Source organism: Marmota monax, unplaced genomic scaffold (assembly GCF_021218885.2).
Source record: "Marmota monax isolate L192 unplaced genomic scaffold, Marmota_monax_Labrador192_F-V1.1 WCK01_AAM20220418_F8-fsc00186, whole genome shotgun sequence".
Classification (NCBI taxonomy): domain Eukaryota; kingdom Metazoa; phylum Chordata; class Mammalia; order Rodentia; family Sciuridae; genus Marmota; species Marmota monax.
In genome coordinates, this window is record NW_026694725.1 from 2,259,401 (window position 1) to 2,282,647 (window position 23,247).

General features: G+C 39.6%; 1 protein-coding gene, 1 long non-coding RNA gene and 1 other non-coding gene across 4 annotated transcripts in view; 1 reads left to right on the top strand and 2 right to left on the bottom strand.

Moving 5' to 3' along the window:
* Lpcat3 (lysophosphatidylcholine acyltransferase 3) overlaps positions 1 to 13,991 on the bottom strand; it is a 51,943-nt gene extending 37,952 nt beyond the window's left edge. Inside the window, exon 1 of one of the 2 annotated variants that reach the window (XM_046424108.2) lies at positions 13,750 to 13,991. In XM_046424108.2, the coding sequence (XP_046280064.1) occupies positions 13,750 to 13,900 (151 nt within the window). In that variant the 5' untranslated portion in view covers positions 13,901 to 13,991. The remainder of the gene's footprint in view (positions 1 to 13,749) is intronic. The other variant, XM_046424107.1, reaches the window with a different exon arrangement.
* On the bottom strand, positions 3,847 to 3,919 carry Trnaa-agc (transfer RNA alanine (anticodon AGC)). The gene has a single exon. It is a non-coding gene; the product is annotated as a tRNA-Ala (tRNA).
* A 6,019-nt stretch (positions 13,992 to 20,010) lies between the features above and the next one.
* Positions 20,011 to 23,247, top strand: part of LOC131423391 (uncharacterized) — a 44,891-nt gene continuing 41,654 nt past the window's right edge. Inside the window, exon 1 of the long non-coding RNA XR_009224880.1 lies at positions 20,011 to 20,191. This is a non-coding gene — a long non-coding RNA (uncharacterized LOC131423391). The remainder of the gene's footprint in view (positions 20,192 to 23,247) is intronic.

Consider the following 23,247-nt stretch of genomic DNA (forward strand, 5'->3'; position numbering starts at 1 on the left):
TTTTTTTTTTTGGTGGGGGGGGACAGGGTCTCAAAATTAACTAAGTTGCTGAGGCTGGCCTTGAACTTGCAATCCTCCTATTTCATCATCCAGAGTTGCTGGGATTACAGGTATGTGCCACCATGCATGGTGGGAGCAGGGTATTTTATTTGATACATTTTTGATTCAATTAAGTACAAATATCTTGTTTCATGTTTCAATGAAATGAATTAATTCTACTATTCATTGGTTTTCTGTTTTTCATGTACCATAGGTGAAATACAACTAACTAAAAAATGACTGCTAAAGCCTGGCATGATGGCACACACCTGTAATCCCAATGGCTTGGGAAGCTGAGGCAGGAGGATCACAAGTTCAAAGCCAGCCTCAGCAACTTAATGAGGCCCTAAGAAACTTAGAGAAACCCTTGCTGAAATTAAAAACTAAAAAGGGCTGGGAATGTGGCTCTGTGGTTAAGTGCCTCTGGGTTCGATCCCAGGTACCAAAATAAATAAATAAATAAATAAATAAATAAATAAATAAAATAAAAAAAATAAAATGCAGCTTCCCAATTTCTGAAGGGGGGGCCATGCCTTGACATCATGCTGCTGAGACAGTATAGGGGGGACTGATTCAAAGCAAGAATAGAACCAGAGTTGGGGGTGTGGCTCAACAGTAGATGGCTTGCCTGCTTGTCTCTCAAGTGGAAGGCCCTGGGTTCCATCCCCAGCAGGGCAAAACAAAACAATCACCAAATTCAACATTATACTTGCTAATGTATACAAAACCTTTTCTGGCTGAGAATGATCATTCTGTCATTTCTACTTCATTATTAGTAGGTGGGTTCTCTCTATAGGGTCATTTTACACAGAGTAAAGATTGTTGTTTTTCTTTAACACTTTATGATTATTACTTCATGTTATCAGGAGCAGAGAACAAAGCAGCACATAGCTGCCCACTAATATTCATGCCTGTACTAGAGTCTCAGACTAGTAACTAACATTTATTGGAATATTTCTTTGAGCAAGACATTGTAAGCACTTTGCAAACATTAACTCTCACAACAACCCTAAAATGGGATACCCTCATTTTACAGCACAGAGAGGTTTACTTACTTACCTAAAGCTACTGAGCCAGTTAGTAGCAGACCTGGGATTTCAATCCAGACCTCTGGCTCCAGTTTGTTTTTAAACTACTCTGGTGTACTACCTCTTTAGTGCCTCAGCCTTCCCCAGGTGACTACATATTTTATACATGTACATGCATAACCGGGGTCATTCATGAAAATCTGAGCCTTGAATCCATGACCTTATAGAATTTTCTACCTCTCCTTCTGGCTGCCCAGTATTTTTCCTTTCCATTTCACAAATCAAACTTCTTCTAACTCTGCTTTAAACATACCACCCCCTGCTCAAAATACTCCATGGTTTCCTACCATTCACAAGATGATAATCTACTTTTTAACTTGGCACTTGAGGCCCTTCACAATCTGTCTTTCTGATCATACTGTTCATTTTATCCCTATGTGAATGGAAGGTTTTTTTTTTTTTCCCCTCTATGATCACACATAGTTCCTCTTCCTTTTCTGAAGAAGTGTTCAATTAGTGGACTACAGTATATTCACAATGTTTTGCAACTATCTCCAAGACCTAATGCCAAAACATTTCTATGATCCCAACAAGAAACCCCATACTTTAGAGCTGACTCTCCCAACTCACCCCTCCTCTTATTTCCAGGCAACTGCCAATCTATTTTTTGGTTTTTGATGGACTTACTTATTTTGGGTATTTCATGTAAATGAAACCAAGTAATTTGTGTTTTTTTTTTTTTTTTTACTTAGCATAATATTTTCAAGGTTTCTGTGTGTTGTAGCATGTATTAGTACTTCATTCATTTTTATAACTTAATAATATTCCATTGTATGTATGAAATATTCATCAGTTGGTGGACAGTTGGGTTATTTCTACTATTTTTTTTTTTTACATGATGCCTACACTTTATTTATTTTTATTGGTGCTGAGGATCCAACCCAGTGCCTCACACATGCTAGGCAATCACTCTACCACTGAACTACAACTGCAGGCCTATTTCTACTTTTTAGCCATTATAATAACACTATGAACATTGAGTTTTTAGCCATTATAATAATACTGTGAACATTGAGTGCAGGAGGCTAAGGCAGGAGGCTCCCAAGTTTGAGACCAGCCTGGGCAACAGACCAGACAGACCAATCTGTCTCAAAGTTTAAAGGAAAAGGTAGGGCCAGTGGTACGGTGGCACATGCCTGTAATCCCAACAACCTGGAGGCTGAGGCAGAAGGATTGTGAGTTCAAAGCCAGCCTCAGCAAAAGTGAGGCACTAAGCAACTCATTGAGACCCTGTCTCTAAATAAAATACAAAATAAGGCTGGGGATGTGGCTTCAGTGGTTGAGTGCCCCTAAATTCAATCCCCAGGACCCCCTCCCACCAAAAAAAAAAAAAAAAAAAAAAGGAAAGGGTAGGGGATATAGCTCAGGGGTAAAACACTGGGTTCTATAACAAAGGGGAAAAGGAAAAAAAAAAGCTATGAACACTTAAGTACAAGGTTTTGTCTGAGCCACTGTTTTCAGTTCTTTTGAGTATATCCCTAGGAGTGGAATTGCTAGGTCATATGGTAACTTTAACTTTCTGAGAAACTGCCATACTGCTTTCCACAGAGGCGGAACCGTTTTATATTCCCATTAGCGATGCTTGAGAGTTCTAATTTCTCCACATCCTTGCCAACACTTGTTTTTTTTCTGTTGTATTTTTTATTATAGCCATCCTTGTGGGTGTGAAGTGGTATGTCAGTGTGGTTTTGATTTGAACTCCTTTAATAAGTAATGTTGTTGAACATTCTTCTATGTGCTTATCAGCCATTTGTGTATTTTCTTACAGAACTATCTATTCATATCCTTTGCCCATTCCGGTTTTTGTTTTTTGTTTTGGTGATACCCAGGGTATTTCCATTGAGCTACACTTCCAGGCCTTTTTATTTTGTATTTTGAGGCAGGTTCATTAGTTGCTTAGTATCTCATTAAGTTGCTCAGACTGGCCTTGAACTTTTGATCCTTTTGTCTCCCATGTTGCTCGGAATGCACAAGTCTTAAATTTTGATCACATCCAATTTATCACGAACCATACCAGTCAGAAATGATCTACTTCTTTCAACATCAGCATCTTAGCATTACTTGATTTGAGATGAATTTTTGAAAACATAAAAAATTATATATATTTTAGAATCTTATAAAACATACATAAAATTTAATGTATAACAAGATGGCAAAATCTGATGGTGTGGTTCAGTAGTAGCCCTGGGCTCAATTCCCAAACCAAAGCAAAGAAAAACAAAATAACAACAATTAACCTGATCTTCTTGACAGTTTATTAGGCTCTTAGTGGCTTATAGCACTTCTGCTGTGTTGGTGAGCCTGACACTGGGCATACTTGCAAAATTGGCTATACACATTTAAAAAATAAATGTATGTGGGTTTCGGGGTGTAGCTTGGCTCAGTGGTAGAATGCTTGTCTAGGCTTGATCTCAGCACTAGGTGGGAGGGAATATTCATTGCTATCTAGGAGTTTGTATGTTTGCCTTTAACTTCCTTTTTTTTTGGGGGGGGGTACTGGGAATTGGATTTGCACACATTATCTGCACATAAATCCTTTACTTTTCACAGTGCTTTACCACTGAGCTACATCCCCAGTCCTTATTTTGAGACTATCTCACCAAAGTACAGAGGCTGGCTTTGAACTTGTGATCCTCCTGCCTCAGCCTCCCAAATTGCAGAGATTACAGACATGCCCTACTTATTCCCTATTCTTCTTTTTTTTTTTTTTTTTTTTTTTTTGTGGTGCTGGGGATTGAACCCAGGGCCTCATGCATGCTAGGCAAGTACTCTACCACTGAGCTACATCCCCAGCTTATTTCCTATTATTTCAGAGAGCCAATGATCAGGAAGAATTAAAAAGTAGAGTTAGATTATCCTTTAGTTAAAGAATGAAGATTTCTAGTTATTTAAGGTTCATCATTTTCAGGCAAGGTCCCAGTATGTCTGTACTTCAACTCTAATCAATCTTTTCTACTTCTGGCTTGCTAGGAGCCCTGGGCTCAATTCCCAGCACCAAAACAAAGCAAAACAAAGTGACAGCAATAAAAAAACAAAACAAAACAACAACAAAAAACAACAACACAGAGAACAACACTTGAAGAAATCTGTCTGAGGTATATGCCATAGGGACCTAAGAGAGTACTAAGGCACTATTCCAGTTGGCTTCTGCTTGCTGGCCTGTAAACAGTAGTTCTATGGACAGTAATCCAGAGTAGTGTCCAAGTCCATCTGAGTTTAGAATTGCTATCATAGCAGAAATTGGAAACTCTAGAACTATAAGCCACTTGCCACACCTACATGGATACCATTTCTCATTACAGAATACAAATATACTGAAATAAAAACTTTAGCCTTCTGGAATTTAATATCCCAAGATTTGCACACATTATCTGCACATAAATCCTTTAGTTTTCACAGTGAGTTCTTTATTGCCTGCAACATTACTATCTTACCATATGTAAATTATGTAGCAGATATGACCACGTATGGTTTTCTTACGAAAATGCCATAGCAACCTGAATACTTGGTACTAAAAAACATCTTTAATTGACAAGAGCTTTTTATTCTTAATTTAAACTTAGCCTGTAGTTGGAGTGAGACATTTAAATGGTCTACTTGAAGACTTTATGTGAACTAAAATCAAAATCTGGGGCTAGGGTTGTGGCTCAGTGATAGACTGCCTAGGCTTCACAAGTTCAAAGCCAGCCTCAGCAACTTAGTGAGGCACTGGATTCGATTCTCAGCCCCATTTATACATAAAGGTCCATCGACAATTTTAAAAATATTTTTAAAAAAATCAAAACCCAGGTCTGATCATTTCTGACTTAATCTTCTACCCACTCTCTGATAAACTGTCCTTATAGTTAGAAAGAAATGGCATATATATCTGTTACTAACAACAGCCACACACGTATGTGGTTTTTATACAAAATCCTTTATTCAAGGTGTCTAGAGCTTCTTGCATTCCACTGATCTTCAAAACTATTGACTGAGGGCTGGGGCTGTAGCTCAGTGGCAGAGCACTTGCACTGGGTTTGATCCTTAGTACCACATGAAAATATACAAATAAAATAAAGGCATTCTATTCAACTACAACTACAAAAAAAAAATTAAAACCAAACACAACACAACTACTGACTGAATAGGAGCTACTTTGATTAAAAAAAAACAAAAAACAGTGTGAGTATCTCAAGTCAAATAGAAATTCTTATCCAGAAATTACTCATCCTTTCTTCTCCATTTAATGTTTTATTCTCCCTGCCCCCTTCCTGTTTTGAAAACAGGCAAGAAATAAGGACACCTTTTGAACTATACAAATTATAGATAGCTGTGGAGCGTCTAAGAAGCCATTATTGTTTTACCAGGAGAACTCCTAGTGGGTTCCTGGTACTTGATTTAGGCAACTGTTGGGAAAACCAATCTGTCTCTCTCTTTCCCTCTCTGTCTCTCTTTTACACACACACACACACCCCTTAAAAAATATGCTTGGGAAGTTTTGTTTTGTTTTTTTTCTTTAGGGGCACTCTACCACTAAGCTGGCCTTGAACTTGTGATTGTCTTGCTTCAGCCTCTTGAATAGCTGGGATTACAGGTACCTGGCTTGGAGAGGATTCTTTACTTTGACATTATAACAGCCTTCCCTGACACCTGCAACTGGGACACCTGATTTTTGTTACAGCTATAAGTCACAGTTATTAAGTGTATTAAGAAAAATGTAAGGAGATCAATTAGGAGTGTTTTATTGTTCAAGGTGGTTGACACAAGACAGAAGGAAAAATGGAGCCATTAGTCCAACCACCTTATGAGAAAATTCTGTATCTGACCTCATTAAAAGCATGAAGCAGCTGGTGCATGTTATGATAGTTAAAAGACAATGACAATCATGATCTTAACAATATTACTTGATAACATTATCAACTTCTGAAGAATAACAATAGATACCAGCTAATGGGGGAACACCAAACCATAAAGAATAATCTAAGAAAGTTTTGATTATTCCTTAGATCATAGCACACAACAACATTTCAAAAAGTTTAAGATCCTATTATAATCTCAAGTATTACAAAATTCATGAAGGAAAACCTACCCGAATCATCCTCAAATTCTAGGGGTAATTAATAGAATCTGGAAGTCTTGTTAAAAGGCGGATTCCTGCATCTCTGGTCAGTTTCTCATTCTCCAGGTCTGGGGCAGACCCAGAAACATGCACTTTTAACAAGTTCCCAAGAGATGCAGATGCTCTTAGTTCAAAGATCACACTTTGAATGTCCTTGGAAAGGGAGAAGATTAATGTTTACTGAGAGGAAAGGGAAAAAACAACTATTTAAAACTGTCTTGGGTCAGGCTTAGTCAGGTGTTTACATAGTTTACATACATTTAGTGTTCATGGCATCCCAATAAGCAATGGTTCTCAATAGTTTCCAGAGGAGAGGAGAATGAGCCCATCACACAAAGGGCATGCCTAAGAAGTCCTTTAGAAATATAAAATTAATTTTTTTTGATGACTGTATTATTTTAAAAATTCATATGAATTTTGCATTGTTTGAAAATACTGCTTGCTTTTGTAAATTAAATATAATTCTAATTTTTTTTATTACATAAAGGTTCTTAACTCTTAGTTTCAATACTTTAGTAAAATTGGTCTTTGGGACATGAAAAAATGATGGCTTGAAAGGCTAGTACATATTTGATCCAGAACTTGAAGCTAGGCCTACAGGTCTTTAAAAACAATCACAAATTAATACCTTATTCTGCCACCCAACCCTCCTCTACCTGAAAGGTCTGATTTTTTTCTCCTACTCTTTTTTAAGGCTATTCTATTGTTCTGGCCAAAGTGTATTATTTATTGTTCCTCAGATTTTTCTCACTTTTCCTGATCTCCACACATATACTCAATTTTCTTTGTAGTTGGCAAGCACCCCCTTTCAACTCTACCTGACTGGAATCTTTCCATCCTTTTTAAGGCCCTGCAGAAATGCCATTTTTCCCTCTGAAAACCAAATACCATTTCTGTAAGGCTGCTGGACTGAACACAAGTGAGTTCCCATGGTTGCCCAGACATGCTTCAATGCCAGTGGGTATGTAATTTTCTTGTAAATTAGCTTGGGCAAATAATCTCAAGGGCCCTAATTACATGTCTTTGCAAAGAGATGCTTCTGTTTGACAATAAACTTATACTAGAATTCAAAACATGAAGTTTTGTACAATGTAAGATCTTGAAGTATAGAAAAAGTCATGAAAAGTATATTTAAAGGAAATTCTCAAATAAGTTTTAGGCAATGATGAAATTTATGGCTATGAATTAGTATAAAATCTAAAAATGAAGAAGCAATAGACTTTTAGAAGTGGAAGGGCCCTTGAAAGTCATTTAGGACACTTCCCCTATTTTATAGTAAAATTTTTGGATCCTGCTTTATATTATGATCATAAGTCCCATTTATTTAGTTAATTCTATTTAATTTCCAGCTAGTTGTTGTATGTATATATGTATATATGTGTGTGTATGTATGTATATATATATATATATATATTTTTTTTTTAATATCTTAATTTTGTTTGTTTATTTTTATGTGGTGCGGAGGATCGAACCCAGTGCCTCACATGTGAGAGGCAAGTGCTCTTTCACTGAGCCACAACCCCAGTCTGGTTTCTTTATATTTTGATTTTAAAGCTACCTGAAGAAAAGTTTTTTGCACTGAATAATGAATTTTTCCTGAAGAGTCAGTTGTGACTTTGGTCCAAAGGGAACTAAACCACATGATCTCCTTTGATTTTAAAGGTCCCTAACATTACTGATGCTAATTCTGAATCTCTGATGAGTGCATTCTTATCCCCAACTGCAATTTTTGATCAGCCTGACAGCTAAGCTACAGACATGGCCAAGACTAGGGAACACTCATACTTAGCACTGTGGCCATCTGCTGCATTTGGCCAGCTCTAGCTTTGGACACTGAGAGGTATCTCGTGTTGAGCACATCTTGGTTTAACCATGGAGAGTGAAGAAAAAAATTATCAAGGGCATTTCTTTTCCACCCCCACTCGCTCTTCCCAATTAAACTATGACCAAAAGCAGATACAGGAGAGTCCAGCAGAACTGAGTGTGATCTTAGGCAAGTTATTTAACCTTTGTAGGCCCTCATTTCCTATTTGTACAAGGGAGATCATACTAGTACTGTAATTATCTTATGGATAATTGGCAGGTTTCACCAGGGAGTTGCCTGTGGAGCATTTAGGATAATGTCTGGTTTACAGTAAAATCCTTAATAAATGCCAGCGGTTACCACTATCAATAAAGAGCAGTAACATTAACATAATCAATATGAATTAGATTCTGTCTTCTTTTTAATGGTACTGGGGAATGAACCCAGGAGCACTCTATTACTGAGCTACATCCCTAGTCCTCTTTTTTTTTTTTTTTTTTTTGATACAGGGTCTCACTCAATTGCTTAGGCTGGCCTTGAACTTGTGATTCTTCTGCCTCAGCCTCCCAAATTGCTGGGATTACAGGAGAGCGCCACCACACCCAGCTGCTGCTGCTTAATGCCTTTGCTGAAGAACTGAAAGGTGGCCATGTGGTTAAAGGTTGTGAACTTGCTTGACGCGAGGCTGGAGCAACAGGCAGGGGCTTACCAGCCACGTATGGAAGCCCCTGAAGGGTTCTGAGCAGAAGAGGCACAGCATCGGCTCACTCTGGCTGCTTTTGGAGAGTGGACTGGAGGGGGCAAGAAGAGAATTAGAGACCAGTCAGGAGGCTGCTTGGGTGTTTCTAATGAGAGATGGCTGGTGGCTGTGGTAATGGAGAAAAGTAGATGAATTTGAGACACAATTTGGAGGTCATTTTGATAAGATTTGGTGACTGGAATGTGAGGAGTGAGTGACAGGAGTATGACAAAGTTGATTCTTTGGTTTCTGGCATGAACAGCTGTGTAGATAAAAGTGTGTACAGAATCTACCTTTGAAACAATTGAGATTCCTTCTTCTCTCAGTGCAACCCCCCTCCCAATCCCCTCCTCCAAGTCATTAGAACATCCTGTCTAAATCATTGTTTTTTCTCATTAGTTTCCCTAGCTCTTGTCTATGACCACTTTAGATCACCCTATACTGTTGCTGGATGCAGTGGTAAATTTCTATAATTACAGCAAGTTGGGAGGCTGAGCAGGAAAATTGCAAGAGTGAGGCCCTCAGCAACTTACAGAGACCCTGTCTCAATATTGGGGGGGGGGGAAGGGTGGAACATAGCTCAGTGATAAAATACCCCTGGTTCAATTCCCAGTACCATAAAACAAACAAAAAAAATCAAACCACCCTATGCTGTATTATCTTCTCAAATACACTTTCAATCATACTACTTCCCATTCAGAACTCTCCAATGTGGGTGAAGGTGTAGCTCAGTATGTGTTGCCTAGTATGTGTGAAGCCTTGGGTTTGAGCTCCAGCACCATGAAAAAACAAACAAACAAACAAAAAACTCCAATAGTTCCTATCACTTACTTAATTAAGAACTCAATACTTTTGGTTTTCACAGCTTCATAACCTACAGTTATGGCCTTCTTTTCTTTTTTTTTTATACCAGAAATTGAACTCAGGAGCTCTGTAACCATTGAGCCACATCCCTAGCCATTTTTATTTTTTATTTTGAGAAGAGGTCTCCCTAAGTTGCTTAGGGCCTCACTAAGTTGCTGAGCCTGGCTTTGAACTTGTGATCCTCCTGCCTCAGCCTCCAGAGCTACTGGGATTACAGATGTGTACACTCAGTTCAGCCTTATTTTCTAATACTTCTTAATTCCTTTTCAGTTGAACTGAACTACTTACTGTTCCCTGAATTATCCCACACAGTCTACCCCAGCAACTCTGCTCATGTTCTCCCTTAGGTCTTACCATTTGTCTCCAAAAACTTTACTCAACTTCTAAAGTTCATTATTTACAAAATGTCCCATCTTTAAACCTCAGGATGCCTTCTTCCCCTCTTATAGCACTTCAGTTTTTGCCTTTCATTAGGGTTATTAGTGTATTTATCTCATACACATTCCCTACCCCCAACAGACTATAATGCCTTTTGAGTATAGGTACTATTACTTTCTCTGCTCCCACTGCCCTTGCCCTTGCAGGGTTAAGAATACTGCTTTGTCCACAGTAGGTATATTTGTTTGAATTTATCTGAAACGATTTATGTTAAGGAGTGTCATGTTAAGGAGTGACAAGACCCAAGTTGCTGAAGGGGAGGTTTCCCAGCAACATCTGCCAGCACCAGGGCTCAAGCAAAATTCACCTTCAGCACCAGTCTACCAAATTCCTTGAAATGAAACATAAAACAAATGTACCAACACACACCCTTTTAATAGAATCCTCTGGGTATTCAAAATGCTCCAACACAGCAGTTTGCAAAAACTTACTTTTTTCTTAAAAGTATTAAATAATAAAAACTACAAGGGAGAAGGGGGGTACAGCTCAGTGGTGTGTACTTAGCATGTGGGAAGACCCCAGGTTCAATACCCAGCCCTGCTCTCCACTTCCACCACTCAAATGACAGCCTCTAATTCAGAATTTTTCAAACTGCTTTCTGTAATTCATTAATGGATCATGAAATCAATTTAGTGGATCATAAATAATAATAAGAAGAAAAGAGTAAGGGCAAATATCATTTCCTAAAACTTGTTTGAAATACAAATATAGATATATATACGCATGTGTTCCGGGTCACTTTGTAAAATATATTTTCTTTATTTTTTTTTTTTTTGTAAAATGCATTTATTACCATAAGTCCTAGTCAGAAAAATTTGAAAGCCAGTCTGCTCCACTTCAAGATCAGCACACAAAACTCAAGTAAGATGTTAACAGTGATGATTAAAAGTGATTTACACTTTAATTTTTTTTATATGTGTGGTACTGGGAATTGAACCCAGGGGCTCTTCATCATTGAGATACATCTCCATCCCTTTTTAATTTTAAGACAGGGTCTCTCTAAGTTGCTAAATGCCTTATTAAATTGCTAGGGTTGGCCTTGAACTTGCAATCTGCCTGCTTCAGCGTATACAATTTAAAATGTGACTAATACAACTAACTCTCCCCTTCAGAGGTGCTTTTAACTCAAACTGATCTCTAATCAGGAGTAAGCAAATAAGAAATCATTTTGGACAACAGGCCTTCTTGCTACCTCTACCAAGATTTCTTTCAGCCCAGCACAGTGGCATCCACCTGTAATCCCAGTGATTCAGAAGCTCAAAATTTTTAAAAAATAAGAATTAAAAAAAAGGGCTAGGGATGTGGCTTACTGGTAAAGTGCCCTTGGGATCAATCCTCAGTTCCAAATTAAAAAAAAAAAATTCCTCCAGGATTCCAGTTCCCTGAGAGAGCTGGGTTCAGGAACCAGGAACTCACTGCTAAAACACTAATATTTCTAGATTACATACACAGAGCGGTAAAATCTTTGTAAGAGATATATATTTAAAACCAAATACACTCCTTCTTCCATGCACATGTCTATCAATTTATATTTATATGTACTTAACCTATGTCTGCAAATACAATCATACATATCTACCTAAAAGAGCTTTAACTGGGCTGGAGTATAGCTCAGTGTTAACTAGTTGCTCAGTTTATGCAAGGCCCCAGGTTCAATACCCAGAGCTGAAAACAAAACTATAACTAACATGAGGCAACATTAAGCCCAAGTTGATCTAAAATGAGAAATACAATTAATTACTAGTACTGAAAGCAATATTATATTTTAGATAAAAAGGGAAATGGTAATACGGGCAAGGGGGCTTGGGAGTATTACACCAAGGAATGATGAAAAAGAGGGGTAGCACATGGAGCTATTTCCTAATCAGCTGTATGCCCAAGACATAGCAGTACATAAAGTAATGCCCAAGAGTGCACAGACAGTATTTGATTATTCAGCACACAAACAACAAATTCCAAGTCCTAATTCCAGCCCTGCTCCATTTAACAGGTTGCCCCTTACAATTTGTCACTACTTGTGTTATGTTTCCATAATTTAATAATTTATAGTTGAGAAATCAACAGTGAGCTTCCTAAGCAATGGATGTAAACACTCTTAATTGCCAATTCCAATTCCAACAAATAACTGGGTCAGAAGCAAGGTTCAAAGAGTAGAAAGTTCAAAGCTAATGTGGTACAAAGAAGCCTTTAGATCCGGGTGCTGATAAAATTGGGTTATGCCTGGGTGACACTGAGCAAATTTTACAACCTGAGATCTCTTCTACTTCTGAAACCTTACAATTCTACAAGGGAGGGAAAAAGTGACCTTTATTTGGAAGAAAGGAAAATCATCTTGGTTCTATAGGTTAATAGGCAAATAACAATGATATTAGCTAAGGTTGTTTAAATATGAATTGATGCCTCTTCCATTATCTAGATTGGGTTAACACCCTTTGGTGATATTAAATGTCAACATCTCTACTGACTACTGGAAAAATTCCAAATTTCATTCTGGCAGTTAAGCCCTTCCACATCTGTCCAACCTTGTCTCAAACTTCTTAGGGTTCAGATCTGTAATATTCTGTTCTTGCCCCATTCCTGTTTATTTATCATCCTTTTAGCTTTCACTTCATTCTTCCTACCACTCCCTCAGCTGAAGTTCTATAATCTCCTAGCTAAAGTTTTATATAACCTTCAAAAGAACTTCCACTACTCAAATTATCTATCAGTCATCTATGATCTTGACGTTTAAATTCCTACAGGACTTTACAGTAATCCTATGTAGGTGCTGTTGTTCTCATTTCATAGATAATCAGGCCCAGAGAGGTTAAGTGGCTTGTCTGGGGTCCCATCATTTGTGATCAAGCAGCAAGACTGGGTCCAATTCTTTTGCCTTCAAAGTCCACATACTATTTCATTGTACTATGCTGCGCCCCCCTCTCTCTCTATATATATGCGCCTATAAACCAGTTATAATACAGCTTGTTGTGACATAAATTCAGACACATCACATCCTTTGAACCATACGGGTAATAAACATTTGGAACAGCATGGATAGTTTTTAAGGAGGTTGTTAGTCCTTTTTCCCAAGCTCAACATTAAAATGATATTCCAGGATAAATGACAGGTGGGTAGCAAAGGGGAGGGGCAATATGGTATAAGAAAATATTAGAAATGGGACACAAAAAAGATGAAAGTGTAATATAAGCTGGCAATGCACAAAATAGATTCAGAATATGGAAGTATGGTATATGGGGCTGAGGAGGCCTGAAGGACTAAAATACCCGAGTTAGGGAGCATATGCCTACCGACAGAAGCACGCATGTGTGGGGGCTACTAATAAGAGATTAGCAATACACATGGCCTGAGAGTGAAACTCAAGAGAGCAACATAATAAAAACAGTTCGTGGGGGTATAGCAGAGCATGGCTTGAGGAGGTGGGGGCACAGAATAAGGGGCCAGAGGGCAGAGCAGGGGTCGAAAAGAAAGGTGAATAGGTTCAAAGGGCACAGTGCCCCCAGATTCGAGACCTGACTTCTGTCTTCCCCTCAGTAAATGGTTGGTGTGTTTTAGGATTCACACCCGCACCAAACAGAGCCCTCCTGGGTGGCTTCAGGAAAAGAGGGAGGTCCTGTCCCCATTCCTTCACAATTCCCCGGGGACTCCGCGAGGGGGCGGAGGGAGGCAGGAGGGTCCTTACCCAGGAAGATGGAAATGATGAGCCGCAGCGCCTGTTCCGACGCGCCCAGGGACGTCGCCAACTTGTTAAGGCTCAGCTCCTCAAAACCTGACCATAGACCCCAAATCGGCTCCACCACCTTTCCCACGTCCCCCTCCACTGCGGACGCCATCTTAACTGCGGGAGCCCACCAGGGACCCCCCAGTTCCGCGCGCCCCGAATGTGTGCAAAAATGCTGTAGCTTCACCCCCAATTCCGGCCGGGGGCCCGCCCACGGCGTGCGCATTGGCTGCGGGCCCGCCCAGAGTCACCAGGCCCACCCGATTATTGGTTGAAACGAGCAGAGGGCGGGGCCTAGCGAACAAGGTAGGAAGAAGGCGGGTCTGAACGCTTGTAAGGCAAAGGTGACTCCTACCGAGAGTGAAAACCGGGCAGACCCGGGACGGGCGGGACCTGGAGTCGGAACTCTGGGCTGCTATTGGAAAAGTCTAAAACGCGCGGCATGGTGACTGTTCAACTCAGTCCTAAGTGCTCGGGGGAGGAGTCGGCGCGGGCCAGTGTCCGGCCGGCTCGTTCGCTGCCTTCCCATTGGCTGAGATAGAAGCAGGCGAGAGTTGGGGCGGGGGGGGGGGGCGTCACCAGACCGCGAGGTTACTCTCGGTCGCCGGCGCGCTGGGGTTACTGGGGCATGTAACGGAGAGGCGGGAATTCCTGATGCAGCTTCGCGAGCGCCTCCTAACGGTACCTCCCGGGCCCTTCTTCAATTCCGGAACTGTTAGGCATTTCGCCCTGTCGTCCCAGAGGTCTGGGGAGAGCCACTGGGCTCAGGATCAGGCCCAGGATCACTCCTGCCTTTTTTTTTTTTTTTAAATATTTAAAAAAATGTATCCCACGGACCTCTCTCCCATTCAGTTTCCTTTTTGGAAGTTCTAGGAATCGGACCCAGAGTATCCCCCATGCTAAGCAAACACTCTACCACTGAGCTACATCCCCACCCCACATAGTTTCCTATAGTAAAACATGACCTTCTCCCTTTTCCGAAAGGCGATGAAATTAAGATATGCCTGTTTAACACTTACTACTTTAATTAACAATTCAACTAGTTTTCTCACTTTTCAAGCAATGCATGTTCGTGATAAAAGATCAAACAGAATAGAAACATGAAACAAAATATAAGTCCTCTCTTCCCACGCTGCTTCCTATTCTCATTTCCTACGTGTAACCCTATCTCCTCTCCACCATGTATTGAGTGCTTTAGTGTGTGCCCAGGACTGGGCCGGATTTGGAAATATAATAACGACTACAAAGCCATGGAGTGCACAAATAGTGGCATTAGTGAATGTGTGACTATACGTGAAGGCAAGCACTCTGGAGGAAAGTGTCAAGGTTCTATGAGAGTCTGTAACAATGGAACACTAAGAGTTTCTTGTTAACAAGGACTTTGTAAAGCATTCTTCTGCGATGACGGTTTCTCCTTCTCCTTCTCCTTCATGGACCTTTATTTTATTTGCTTATTTATATGTGGTGCTAGGAATCGAACTCAGTGCCTCACACATATGAGGCAAGCGCTCAACTGCCGAGCTACAACTCCAGCCCCTGACGGTTTATACTTCTGTAGCATTTCGTACTTCATAAAACACAACAGGATATTTATTATTATGGTATCTTTTTGCAGACACAGAGGCTTGGAGAAATTAAGGAACTTGTTAAGTTCCTTTCCAGCAGACGGCAGAGATAGAATTGAAACCTAGTACTGTCAAATTCTCCCCTACTCCTTTTTTGGGGGCTCTCTGTGTGTGTGTGTTTAAATTTATAGTACTGGAGATTGAACCATTGAACCCAGGGCCTCACACAAGCACTCTACTACTGCGCTCCACTGCCAGCCCCCAACTTTTAAAAAATATGCAACATTTCACTTACACAGAAAAGTAAACAATACTGTAGATCATATTATAACCTACCTAGATTAAAAAACAAACATCACATACACCGTTGAAGAACCTGTCTTATCTTTTTACAATGGCACTTCCTTTCTCAGAACCAATGGAATGGATACACACACACACACACACACACACACACACACCCTCTTATGTCCTCCTTATGAATATTGCTGCAGTAATATTATTTTTTTTCTTTTTTTCGTACTAGGGATTGGACCCAGGGGTGTTTTACCACTGAGCTACATCCTTAGTCCTTTTATTTTTATTTTGAGGCAGGATCTCACTGGGTTCTTGAGGGTCTCACCTCAAGCTTGCAATCCTTCTACTTCAGCTTCCTGAGTAGCCAGTGTGTGCTAGGACATCTGGCTCATGGATATTTTCCTTTAAGCAGGGGAGTGTTTCCTCTAAGAACTATGACTTCTAAACCTTAAAAAAAAAAAAGAATTATCTGGAAATCATATATATGTATGTTGTGTGTGTGTGTGTGTATACACACACACACTACATACATTTATATATATATATATATATATATATATATATATATATAAAATTAAAAAAAAAATCTGAGTCTGAAGGCCTTAGTCACTTGCCACTTGGCTAACTCTGGTATTTATTGTCAAGGGTTTTTTGGTGCTAGGGATTGAACCCAGGTCCTTGCACATAGGTAGCTTGGTACAGTACTATATCACTGAGCTAAATAATACACTTCCTGACCATAACTTTATTATTTATCAATGTCTTTCCTATTTTATACTATTTTATACTTTAAATACTGTGCATATCCAGAAACAATATGCAGTATAATTTTGCATGCTTTCAAACTTTATGTTAATGCAGTGAATGTATCATTTGCAATTTGTTTTTGTGCTTGACATCTTTAATGAGATGTATTAATGTTGTTGTTACAGATAGTCCTAATCCATTCATTCTAACTGGGATGTAAGAGTCCATTGTATGATTATACTACAATTAATTTGCCATGCTCATATTGAGAAATACTTGGATTATTTATTTATTTATGTCTATTTCTTCGTTCAAACATTGGTGCAGTGGATATTCTCCTTTAAGAAACAATAGGAGTTTCTCTGGACCATGACTTCCAACTTAAAAAAAAAAAAAAAAACATTAACTGGGATCTACTGTAAAAAAACACATGGTGGGGCAGCTAGGGTTGTGGCTCAGTGGCAGAGTGCTTGCTTGCCTTGCACATGTGAGGCACTGGGTTCAATCCTTGGCACCACATAAAAAATAAACTAAAAAAATAAAGAATTTGTGTCCATGTATAACTAAAAAAAAAAAAAAGATTTGTTTAAAAAAATACATAGGGGGTGCTGGGGTTGTGGCTCAGTGGTAGAGCACTCACCTAGTATGTGTGAGACACTGGGTTCGATTCTCAGCACTGCATATAAATAAATGAATAAAATAAAAGTCCATCAACATTTTAAAAATATATTTAAAAAAACACATTGGTACTTAGTACACATACATATTCATATAATACACAACTAATATATATACTACTCACACAAATATGTACTAGATACTCCCATACTATGAATGTGTTCTTGGATAATTTTGATCCTATTCTAATTCATTAAAAAATTGCTGGCCAGATTGGTTGTGTTGGCACTTGCCTATAATCCCAGCTGTGGGGAGCAACTTGGACGTTATCCCAGCTCAGATAACAAGGTGTGGCTCCAGGTGTAGATGTTACCCTAGAATGTGCTAAGAAACAGTGCCCACCTCCAAATAAAAGCCTACTTCCCAAGTGCTTGTTCTCTCTCTTGTCAGCCTCTGGTGACCTTCTCTTTCCCCCCTTTGGGGAGCTTGAGGCCAGGAAATGGGGAAGCCATCCTGAAGCTCATATAAAAGGTATTTTGTGTCTGTGTGGTATTTTGCGTCACTCCAAATTCACACAAGTGAACTTTAGTTCAGTCTCCCGTGCTGGACAGGGGTGGAACCCGGCTACTCAGGAGGTCGAGGCTGGAGGATCCAAGTTCGATGCCAACCTGGGCAATTTAGTGAGATCTTGCCTCAAAATAAAAAAAATAAATAAATAAAAATAAAAAGGTTTGGAGAGATGTTGCTCAGAGGTAGAAAACTCCTGGGTTCAATTCCCAGTACAGAAAGAGAGAGAAAGAGAATTATAAAATAACTGGAAATTCTGGTATAGAAAAAAACAAAATGGGGCTGGGGATGTGGCTCAAGCGGTAGCGCGCTCGCATGGCATGCTTGCGGCCCGGGTTCGATCCTCAGCACCACATACAAACAAAGATGTTGTGTCCGCTGAAAACTAAAAAATAAATATTAAAAAAAAAAATTCTCTCTCTCTCTCTGTCTCTCACTGTCTCTTTAAAAAAAAATGTATTGATGAAATCACTCTTCTCTCACTTTTTTTTTTTTTTAAGATGGGGGGTCTCCTTATGTTTCCCAGTCTAGTCTTGAATTCCTGGACCCAAGAGATACTCCTGCCTTTGCCTCTAATGTGGCCTGGACCACAGGCTCACCCTTCTTTTCTTCCTTAGTGTATTTGCGCTGCTATAACAAAATATCTGAAACTGGGCTATTTATTTATTTATTGGTACTTGGGATTGAACCTAGGGGCTCTTACCCACTGAGCCACATCCCAGGCATTTTTTCATATTGTCTGTAGAGACAGGGTCTTGCTAAATTGCTTAGGGTCTCGCTGAATTGCTAAGGCTGACTTTAAACCTGCGATCCTCCTGCCTCAGTCTTCCTAGTCTCTGGGATTACAGGCGTGTGCCACCATGCTTGGCTGAAACTGGGTAATTTATAACAGACATTTATTTCTCAGTTCTCATAGCTGTAAGTCCAAAATGAAGTGTATTATTTCCTTGTCAAAGTAATAAAGGGCCAGTGTAACTACCGAATTTCTCTCCTCCCTTCTTACAGTGACCTTACAAAGGCCATGTGTTCTATATGACATAGCTATAAAATAGAGAAGGCCACCTAACTTGCATCAGACTTAGTTTGAGCAATATAATCTTCATAGTATTAAACACCCAAGATTACCCAGGCCTTGTACATGCTAGGAAAGTACTCTATCACTGAGCTGTCTCTAGTCCTTGCTAGTTTATTTTTAAGACGGGTTTTGCTAAGTTGACCAGGCTGGTGTTGAGCTTGTGATCCTCCTGCCTCAGCCTCTTGAATATCTGAGAGTATCAGAGTGTATCACAATGCCTGCCTAGCTACCCATTACTCTATTCCCATTAGAATTTGGTATTTGTGTCAGTTATAAAAATACTGAGATAGGAATTTGGGGATATAGAGAAAAAATATATTGAGTCTCAAAAGAGAAGCACCCTCCGGGCACGGTGGCCTATAAACCCAGGTGTCTATAAACCCAGCTACTCCGGAGGCTGAGGCAGGAGGATTGCAAGTTCAAAGCCAGCCTTAGAAATGGCAAGATGCTAAGCAACTCAGTGAGACCCTGTCTCTAAATAAGATACAAAATAGGGCTGGGGATGTGGCTCAGTGGTCGGGTGCCCCTGAATTCAATCCCCAGTACCCCTACCCTCCAAAAAAAGTACCCATGAACCTTTGGAATACAGAATCTGCTTATGAACTATTGGAATGCTAAACAAGAAATTGGTGAGCAATCCAGTCCAAGTCCTTGTGCCCATGTCCTCACCCACAGAAAGTAGCATGATGCAAGGGCAATGAGCAAGCAAGGAAAACTGGTGAGAAATTGTGTAATTCCATCTGGATTCTACCACTAGTTGAACTCCCAAGCTACTGTCCTTCTATAAATATTAGAACCCCAGACCAAAGCACTGCTTCTTATTCTCAACATGGCCCGTACTCTCTTTCCCTTTGACTGCATAATCTGTTTTCCTAGATAAATCCCTGTGTGTACCTCTATTCAATGTGTCCTTAAATTCTTTTCTGCAACATTTGTCAAGAACCCCACTCATCCTGAGTAGAGGTCCCCTTCTCTGACCCTCCTCCAATGACACTACTACTCACATAAGACCACAATTCCTTAATATTACATTCACTCTCCATTTTCTGTCTAATGTTTTCATTCCCAAGAACCCTTCTTTATGCTCATTTCTTCCTTCATAGCATTTTAGCTTTCCAAGAAAATTAATGGGGCTTGGGGAGGGGCTCTTTTTGTATTTATTTTAAAATTCCTCTTCTTTTGTTCCCAGCATTTTCCTTTACTCCATTTGTTTTATTACTTTTATTATAATGAATGTCCTTTCATGTGAAATCAGAGCATTTCAAAATTGAGCAAACAGATGTGTTGTAAGTAGGGCTTATTGACAGGTGAGTTTCTCTAAAGATATTTAGACTGGGAGTTCTCCTTCTGGTTGAGAAACTTCCAAATGTCAGTATTTGGAGGGTTTATTGTTTAGGGATTATGTATAAGGTATATGCCCATTTTCAGCTCCACAAGTCTTCCCGTTCCTTGTTCTGCCTCATGTCCTTGAGCCCAGGGTTTCTCACATCTGTTTTCTCCAGAGAAGCTAGCATCAATCATCTGCCTGGTGGTGGTGAGTTTGGGTATTTGTCTTGTTTTGGGAACAGGCTGAGAGTCCAGCCCTGAGTCTTGGCTTCTCATTCAGGTGCCTCCCCTCTACTCTGTCACCATAGGCTACCATTACCTCTCCACTTTCCTAAAATGTGTTGGAGTGTTTAATCTGCTGGAATATCCTTTTCATTCACTTTATCCCTAGATACTTGTACCTTCTATGTCTCACCCTTCATTATTATTTTAGTGAGCTATTGAGCACAGGAGGCAAGTCAGTCTGACACTCTTATTGCAAGTTTCCTTTTTTAAAGAAAAAAAATTTAAATAAATGGTCTGTTTTTAAGAAGTAACAAAGTAATTAATTTTTCTAATAGTTTTATCTCTTTAAAGACCATGCTTACGCTTCTGTATTGTTCTGGGTTCTCCAGAGAAACAGAACCAATAGCCAGACAGGGTGGTGCATGCCTGTTATCCCAGCAATTTGGGAGGTTGAGGCAGGAGAATCCCAAGTTCAAAGGCAGCCAGAGCATATTAGTGAGACCCTATCTCAAAACAAAACAAAACAAACAAACAAATAAATAAATAAATAAAAAGGACTGGGGATGTAGCTCTGTGGTAAAGTGCCCCTGGGTTCAATCCCCAGTACCATTATTATGTATTCAAGATTTCCCATTTTGAACAGGGTAAAGAGAGTAAATTTTCCCTTACTCAAATTTTTATTTTATTCATGCTTTTAACAGATTGGATGAAACACCTCACACTGGGTTGAGGAAGAGAAAAACAATATGCCTTACCCAGTCTCCTAAATTAAATGTTATTCTCATCTAGAAATGCCTTCCCAGATATATCCAAAATAATATTTGTCTAAATATATATATTCCCCAGAACCCAGTCAAACTGACACCTAAACTTAATCATTAAAAGTTAACTTCTTGGGGCTGGGATGAAGCTCAGTGGAAAGGTCCTTACCTAGCATGCATAAGGCCCTGTGTTCAATCCTCAGAACTGCAAGTTAAGGAAATAAAAAAATCATGTACACTCATAGTAGAAAGAAAAACTAAACAAGTTCACTTCTTGCTGGGTGTGGTAGCGCATGGGAGTCTAAGGCAGGAGAATTGCAGTTTCAAGGCCAGCCTCAGCAATTTAGTGAGGCCCTAAGCAAATCATTGAGACCCTGTCTCTAAATAAAATACAAAATAGGGCTGGGGATGTGGCTCAGTGGTTGAGTGCTCCTGGGTTCAATCCCTGGTACCAAAAAGAAAAAAAAAACAAGTTCACCTCTTGTCAACTTGGCACCCATATTTATCTCCTTGAACCATACTTATTATCCAAATAGACAATGACAAGGTCATAATTCTACCTAATATGGCATTCTGTGTATGGCTGAAAATGCACTAACCTTTTCCCCAGGAGACAAAAATCCTTGAATGATGTTTACTCTTTCTCTTTGATATTTCATAACTTCTATGATGAAAAATTAAAACTAGTCAAGTACTATGATATAGAGTCAATATATCCTGAGTATTTTAGTCAACTTTTTTGTTTCTCTGACCAAGAGACTGTTTCAGAAGTCTCAGTCCATAGATGGCTGACTTTATGGCTCTGGGACCAAAGTGAAATCTAATATCATGGTGGAAGAGTGTGGAGGACAAAAGCAGCACAGGACATGGCAATCAGGAAGCAGAGAGAGGGCCTTGGCTCACTAGGGACCAAAGGCATGTCCCCAGTGACCTACTTTCTCCAGCCATACCCTATCTACCTACAGTTACCACCAAGTTAATTCCTATTAGTGGATTAATGCACTCATTAGGTTACAACTCTCATAGTCTAATCATTTCACATCTGAATGTTCTTGCATTGTCTCACACATGAGTCTTTGGGGGACATTTTATATCTAAACTATAACATCCTGTGTTACATGAGGTAGAATAATACCCAGGGGTGTTTTACCACTGAGCTATATCTCAGGCCTTTTTATTTTGAGACTGAATCTCACTAAATTCCTGAGGATGGCCTTAAATTTGCAATCCTCCTACCTCAACCTCTTGAGTAGCTGAGATTACAGGTATGCATGGCTGGTACAATGTGCCTGGCTCCAAAGCTGGTATTTATAACTATATTCTTCCACTGCCCATTCTGTATTTTCTTTGCCTTTAGCAAGAATGTTACTCACTGGTCGTGGTTCTTTACCTGGTAAAGTGAGCCAAACTTTCATTGATGAAGTATCTAAACTGTTGTAGTCCGGCCTGGATTGAGTTGTAGTTTTTCATTGACCTTAATCACAGGCATGGTAGTACTAAGAATTAACCTAAGCAGCTCTGTGTTTCAGACAGACATATTCTTCCTTATCTCCATTGTGGAGTGGCAGTTTGACTTCCTTTTGGTAGTCAGGATCAATCAGCAGCCAGCACAGTAACTCCCTTTTTTGCCTATTGATTCAGAGGCATGAGGAATCCTAAGTGACTGGGTAGCAACCTGGAATCATTTTGTCTTCTGGCAGAAGCATTCTTCCCTTTGGAAGTAAGACCAGCAAAGCATAAAGTGCTCTACCATTGCACCATATCCCATAAAGGAAGCAAAAAATTTGTTAGTGGGTCACAAGGTGTAATAGCAAGTGGTGCCACTTTCATTTTTTTCCTCTTGATTCCTGAACCTGTCAAATCTTGGCTATGGGAGAAATAGTACCATATATTGGAGGCTTATTCAAAATACACAGAGTCCCTTGGGGAACATTGCCCCAGTACTGTAAATTATGGTCGTCTAGTTGATGCTGTATCTGTGTCTTCAAACTAATCCACCATGCTATCAAGTTAGTTACTTCAAGATGAAGGGGAACATGATGAGACCAGTGAATTCCATGAGCAGGAGTACATCGCCACATTTTGTTTGCTTTGAAATGAGTTCCCTAATTGGAACCATGCTGTTTGGAATATGATGATGGATAAAACATTAAGTCCATAGATGATAGTTTCAGCAGAATCATCCTACCTACACAAGGAAGGCATATCTTTGTTCCAGAGTAAATACCTAATCAAATAAGAAAAACATTGCACTTTCTCATGATGGAAGCAGTCCAAT